Source organism: Myodes glareolus, chromosome 24 (genome assembly GCF_982192425.1).
Source record: "Myodes glareolus chromosome 24, mMyoGla1.1, whole genome shotgun sequence".
In the NCBI taxonomy this organism is placed as follows: Eukaryota; Metazoa; Chordata; class Mammalia; order Rodentia; family Cricetidae; genus Myodes; species Myodes glareolus.
This window is the reverse complement of record NC_142049.1, coordinates 15,671,705-15,678,650: the sequence shown is the minus strand read 5'-3', so window position 1 is coordinate 15,678,650 and position 6,946 is coordinate 15,671,705. Positions and strand designations below refer to the sequence as shown.

The 6,946-nt window shown below is 54.1% G+C and overlaps 1 protein-coding gene across 1 annotated transcript in view; it reads left to right on the top strand.

The window, feature by feature from the left end:
• Positions 1–2,761: 2,761 nt before the first annotated feature.
• The window catches only part of Pde8a (phosphodiesterase 8A), a 102,108-nt gene continuing 97,923 nt past the window's right edge, over positions 2,762–6,946 (top strand). Inside the window, exon 1 of the mRNA XM_048434957.3 lies at positions 2,762–3,503. Coding sequence (XP_048290914.1) covers positions 3,321–3,503 — 183 coding nt within the window. The 5' untranslated portion in view covers positions 2,762–3,320. The remainder of the gene's footprint in view (positions 3,504–6,946) is intronic.

The window sequence follows — 6,946 nt, the reverse complement described above, 5'->3', positions numbered from 1 at the left end:
CTGAGCTCCCGAGGTTATCCTCCGCTCCGCCCCACTGAACCTCATGCTGAGTCCTAGGAGTCAGAACTGAAATGGATGTTCAATTACAAGTTTGAGTCACCCTTGTCAGGGTTCCTATGCCCACCAGAGACGAACAGGGCTAGGGGTAGATTTTACTCCTGCTAGTGAGGGTCCTGCTGGCCAGCACTGTTGCGGGCAGGGCGTCTCCTCTGTGTAGGACTCAGATAAGTCCTCTGAGACTCTTAGTGGGATTTTTTAAAAAAAATTTTTAGACTTTAAAAAAATTGTGTGAGCGTCCTGCCTGAATGTATGTATGTATGTGCACATGAATGCCTGGTGTCTCTGCAGTTCAGAAGGGGGCATCCAATTACCTGGACCTGGAATTACAGATGGTTGAGCCACTGTGGGGGTGTCAGGAACCCAAGAGCAACAAGTGTTTTTAACTACTGAGCCAACTCTGTAGCCCTCTTTTTTTTTTTTTTCTTCAATTTTATACAGGGACTTGTTATATAGATCTGACTGGCCTCAAACACATGGTAAGCCCTCTGCCTCCGTCTCCTGGAGACTGGGCATGGGCCACTACTCCCAGCACTGGTGTTTGTTTTTTTTTTTTTTAACTTTATTTTGTATGTGCTGCATGTGGGTCTGTGTGCATCAGTGTGGGACAGGACAGGGAGTGAAGTCACATCCCCTGGAGCTGGAGTAAAGCGGCTGGCTGTAGGCACCCGGCATGGGAGCTGGGACTTCTCTGCGTGAGCAGTACCCGCTCATAACCACTGAGCCATCTCTCCAGCCCTGAGTGGGTTTCTTCACCGGCCCTGAACACCCTTGGGTGATGGACTGGGTGCCACACATCAAGAAGGCTTAGATTATTTGTTAGTATAACTCTCTTTATCGTCACAGTCCGTGAGGCCTGCAGAACCTCTGGTTTCACAGGTTGTTTTCAAAGACCTGCAGGTGCAGACTCTAGCCTGAGGGATGGGATGGCTTACTCTCCACAGTTCCAACAGTGACCCAGCCTAAGGTCTTAAGAACCAGGAAAAGCGCCCCCCCCCCCCAATCCCACAAGTGAACAGATGGCTCCAGTCTGCCTGCGTGTCCTTCACTCAAGTTTCCAGATCTGTGGGACCCTAAATTGCAGGGAGGGAGGTCAGTTTTGAGAGTAGACGTCTCAACCAACTAATCTAAGCAACCAAGTCAGGACGGCAGAGGGGGAGGAGGGGAAGGAACCAGCAGTCTTTGGTCTCCAGATGGGCCCCTTTTCCTCAGCCCCACCCTGTTATTGACAGAAGCTCAAGGATCCCCAAGACAAAGCAGGAACGCCGAGAGCCAGCCTGTGCGGGGAGGGCCAGGAGGGCTGGGGCTTCCTGGAGCTTCACAAGCAAGGTCAGTATGAAGTCCTCAAGGCCAGACTTCTGGTGGGCGGGGAGAAGAGCCTTAGATTTGTGCGCCTCTGTGGCTAAAGGCATTTTTTCCCCAGGGATCCAGATGCCAGCTGAAAAAACTACCCTCTAAGGTTGCTAGTCAAAAACACTACAATTTGGGTGGAATAACGGGTGATATTACACCCCCTCCTGTTTTTTCAAGACACCTCCAAGGAGCCAGTGAGACTCTTATAAGACGGGGCGCTTTAACTTGACAAAGGAGCCACGTGCCAATGGCCAGAGCTGCTCCAGCCTTATCCGCTCCCGAAGCCTCCACACGCCCTCCCCATTGTCTGGAAGATCGACGCTCAAGGACGTCGGAGCTGCGACAGAAGTGAAGCACCTGCGTCCGTCTCAGCGGGGCAGCAGGGACCAGAGCCCGGAGCACATCTCCGGGTCTTAACAGTAGCCAGCCCGCGGGCCGGGAGCCTGGGCTTCTCAGGGTCGCTCCCGGGTGCGGGTAGGAAAGGTGTGGACAGGGGAAAGGAAGCTACAGTCCCGCCGGGGTCCCGGCGGACCTGGAGAGCAAGGAAGGGCGGGAGGCCCCCCGAAATGCCTGGCTCTGGGTACCAGATGCACACCCAGGGGCGTCGCCCTGCGGCTTCAGCCACAGAGAGGCTAAGAGACTCATCCGGAGTCACGCAGCTAGACTGGCAGCCTGTGAGGGCTACAATTCTGACATCTTATCCGGGGGTCCTCACAGGCCTGATCCCTGCTGGACAGGCGCGCACCCCTTCCCTTGGTTCTGATTCTTGGGGCTGTTGAACCTGGAACTGACATTTGGTTAAGAGGACTGGCCTTCCACGTACTGTAGCTTCGAAGCCTCGCAGTCGTACCGATCCCGGTGCACCCAGAGGCGTGCCGTGCCGGGTCTCGGAGCAAGGGCTGCAGACCCTGGTAATAACATCTGGGACCTGGAGTGTGATGCCCCCGTGGCCTTCTGGTCACCTCGCAATGAAATCCTTCCAACCGGCCTCGTAACGGATGCTCGAGCTCCAAGTCTCAAACACAGCGGTGCGACAGTGAACGAGCCGGGTGGCCCCCGAAGCAGCATTGCTGTGTCTTCGAGCAAGTCCCTTCCTCTCTCTGGGCAGGCTGGCTGGGCGCCCCTGCGGTCGCGGCCGCGCATGCTCTTGGACGGGCCGTCCCGGGAGCGGGCGGCGGGCGCCCCAGCTGCTTTGCATTGACGCCAGCAGCCGCTGGAGGTCACCGCTGGGGGCTGGGCGCGGCGCGTTGCCCGCAAGACGCGGTCCGGAGCGCGGAGCGGAAGGCTCGGCCGCGCAAGTCCCGGCTGGCTCGCGCCGGCGCCTCGGCGCGCTTCTCGACGGCGCGGCCCGAGCGGAACCGAGCCGCTCGCTCCCTGCGCGCCGGTTACCCGGTGCAGCTCTCGCTGGACCAGAGGGCGAGGCTTCCCCCACGGTCGCCTCGACTAGGGGGCGCTTCCTTGCCGGGCGCCGCCAGGCGAGCACCGGTTCCTCGAGAGTCGGACGAGGCGAGGGCGGCGGGGCTAACGCCGGCGCGGGCTCGCGGCTCCCGGTGGCGAGAGCGCTAATCTCCTCCCCCGACTTTCCCCGGAAGCGCGGTGGCCGAGGCGCGCGCGGCGATGTGAGGGAGACGGCGGCGGCTCCCGCCTCAGGAAGGGCATGTTCGGAGGGGCGTCCGCGGCGTGCCTCCCGCCCCAGCGCCCCCTCCCCACGGCCGCTGCCGCCGCGCCCGCAGCGCGATAGAAGAGGTGGCCGCGCTTCCTGCCGCGAGCCCCGCGCTCGCCACCGCCCGCCCGTCCGCCCGCTCAGGCCGCGATGACACGGCGCCCGCGGCGGCCCCGAGGCGCCGGGCTGGCCGTTTGCTGACCGGATCGCTGCTGCCCGCCAGCGTGTCCTCGGCGCCGCCGTCAGCATGGGCTGCGCCCCAAGCACTCGCATTTTCGACCACCGAGCGGCGAACCACAGAGTCGGCGAGGACCGGGACGCGAACGCGCCGGGCTCCGCGCCGCTGTCTAGACAGCGACGATCGATCGTGCCCAGCTCCGGCCGCTCCAGGCTGGTGGAGCCTCATCCTCCTGACGGCGGCGCCTCGAAGGTGAGCAGCACCGGGAGCGGGGCAGACGCCGGATCGGCGGGGTCCTCTAGGCGGCCGCCGTGGCGTTAATCGACGCCACTCGTCGCCGGCTCTGCGGGCTTGTCCCGGACCGAGGCTTTTAACGTCCGTTGGTTCTCTGGCTGGGTCGGACTCCTCAAGTCGGTTCCCTGCCGAGGGTGGGTGGGGGGCTCTGGGGGGCCCCGAGATAGTCTGGCACGGGTCTGAGACGGTAAAACCAGGGTGCACTTTGCACTTGCGGTTCTCAGAGCAGAAAGGGGTGGGCCGTCGGCTCTGGGAAGGGTCTTGGGCGTGACAACCCCCCACACCCCGTGCCTCATTTATCCCAACCTCTGTCCCCTCTTTGCACAAGCAGTTTCACTTTTCCACTTCGTTGGGACTGTTGAAATGTGACCTGGAACATCGGTTTGGCTTCACTGCACATGCTATCTGAAGTTCAGGTTTAATAGCGTACGTGTGGTAGTTAAAGCCTATGTAATTAGAAAATAACTCCTGGAGACGTGATCTTTGAAGGATCCAGCAGGGCAGAGTTAATCTTTGATGGAGGCAGTCGGACTGGGACTCCCAGGGTTTTCGCGTTGTTTTTTCATTGCGTGTCTTCCCCTAGTGCCTTTCGCCTCAGCTTTTATCGAGAGTTTCGAGGGCTAAGGTTTTCCGAAGGAAAGATAAAAAGTTCACCGATGCGGCTTTCCGCTTACATGTGGGATTTTAGAGCGACACCTCCTGCATTGGGTTTTGTTTCCTTAAGATAGTAAATCAATCCCCGGTGTGCTTGGCAGCAGGGTTTGAACATAGACCCGTCGTTACTAGCAAGTTTTTAAATTGCTTACTAAGTTCTGCGGAACCTCCCAGATTTTGAAGGGTGCAGTTGATCTGCTTAAATGTCTTTAATTTCCAGCTATCCTCATGGCACGACTTCTATATGAAAGGGAAGGTCGTGTCCAGCTCTCTCTGCTGGAGTGAGTGGTTGCCCCGCCCTACCAGAACTCCGAGTGAAAATTCAGCCTTGGGCCGAGCATCCAAAGTTGAGTTCTTTCTGCTGTGGTTTCTTTAAAGAAACCCGTGACAGTTAAGAGTTTAGGCTGTGGAACAAACTGCTTTTGATGAGAAACTTATCTAGTAAGCCCAACAGACTTACAAACTCGACACTACAGATGAAATAGAACGTGGGAAGCCTTAACTGTCGTAGTTTGGACCCAAATCTAACACTGGGTTTTTTTTTTCATTAGCCAATATTAAATTCCAAAGTCATCTTTTCAGTGAGACACTTCACTTCATACAGGTCCTTTTTGTGGTGGCCTAGTTGTCTTAAAATTTCTATTAGGCATCTTGTGAACCTCTCCGGGGTAGCAGCTTACTCTCCTGCTTTCCTCGGTTTTCTGGGTTTCAGAGTTCCTGTGCCTATACTGTGTGCCAGGACACTGCGTTCATCCTTACAGTGGCTAGCCTCAAGGGATGCATATAGTAGGTGCCAAATAACTGTTGGGTTTATTTTTTATTGTTTACTCAACAATACTTCCGTCACTGCAGTTTTGTCTATAAAACACTTAAGATAGGCTTAAAAGTTAACACATACAGAGGAGGAGACGAATTACAAATTACCGTGACATCACCAATAGAAAGGAAAGCTCCTCCCGTGCTTTTTCCCTGAGTGGTCCCTTCTGCTACCGCATCTCAGGGACAGATAGCTGGTTTAGGCATATCAGGTAATAGAGCGGAAGTAATCACAGCTTGTCTTCAGCTCAGCATTTTTTCTCTTAAAATTCAGATTTAAATGTACTCTGGAAATTGAAAAAAATACATGTTAGAGAGGAAAAGCTTTAGCAAGATCAAATTACAAGTAATTTGCTTCTTTGTTAATATCATCAGAGCCCATTCTAGTTCATTTAAAAAAATTCTTGGAGCAGGGAGCTTGGAGGTAGCCTAGATGGCTGAGTGCCTGTCAGGTAAGAATGAAAACCTGGGTTCAGATTCCCGGCACCCACACAGAAGCTGGGCTGCGGCTGGAGTGGGGTGGCCTAGCCACTCAGTGAGCTGGCTGAATTCAGCGAGAGTCCTTGTCTCAGAAACAAAGTAGACAACCATCGAGGTGGCTCTCTGGTCTCCACATGCCGGCATGCGGGCACATGGGCACAGACTTGCACACATGCTTGCCTTCACGCCTGTATTCATTCCTTAAACTGCGGGTTCAGGGTATATTTGAATTTAAACAAGAAATTCAGTGGAGAAAGTTTTATATTCCTACAGCATACATTCAATAGTTCCTCAGAGTTGTCCGAAGACTGATTAAATACATTTTAGATTGAACAGTGTGTGGTTTACACTGTGCTGTATTTCATATGTAATTCCATGCAGCAATCTGTGGACTGTTAGCAAGTATCACACAAAGGGTTCTATGATCAAGTCAGTTTGAGGAATACTGACTCAGTAAGTTCAGCAGAGTTCCTCCCTTTCTCCCCCTGCCCTTTCTAGCCCCGCTTTCTCTTTTCTCTTTCTGACAGTGTTTTGGTGTGGTACCCACAGTGCCCTGGAACTTTGGGGTCCTGCTGCTTCAGCTTCCCACCTTCCTGGTACACTATAGGTGCATGCCCCTAAAACTGGCTTCAGCCAGATTTTTTTTTCTTTATGTTTTTGTATGCACGACTTGTCAGAGTCAACTACTTAAGATATCTTATACTCTTCCAAAGGGTGTTTAGAGTTGCATTTCCTAGACCTCTTTGGTATCCAACCCCTTCCTTAGGTTCTGTCTTATGCAAGCCACAATAGGTTCTGATTCCTGCCGTGAGATTATAGTAGTCAAAGAACAAGAACCATGCCTAGCAGTAGGACTCAGCCACGGTGGGTTAGCTCTTAATGGTTGCAGAGGCACTTTAAGATCTGCGATGCGTTGGAGGAGAGTGTGGGAACCCCCTTGAATATCACTGAAAATACTCTGGCTGTTTGTTTATCCGGGAGTTCTAGAGCCGGTGTGGTCACAGATCATGAATGCTGCGTTCAGCTTGAACACTCACACTTTTATTCTTAGCCCGTGTGCGCGTCAGCTGTAACATTTCAATATTGTCTTGTCAGTTTTCAGATTGACTGTTTCCCTTTCCCTCAGTGGGGACTTGAGGTATGCTTGGGACATTCATTCGTGTGTTTCAAACGCCCCACGGACCACTGACGGCTGGTGCCCTCGGCTCTCAGCCCTCCTCATCAGCTCTGTGAGGTGGGCAGTCATACCTATTTTTGCCGTCTCCCTTAGGCCTGGCACACAGTAGGCCCTCCCTCCATAAACAGTAGTTGAATTGTGTGAAACAGGCTGTAGAAGAGCAAAGTCTCTTGTTCCTATAAAGGAGAAACAGGGGTTTTAGCTAGAGTGGAGGCTGCGAAGCTCAGACTGCTTTTGTGGGAGCCTCTGGATGTTGCTCCCCAGAGAATTGTAC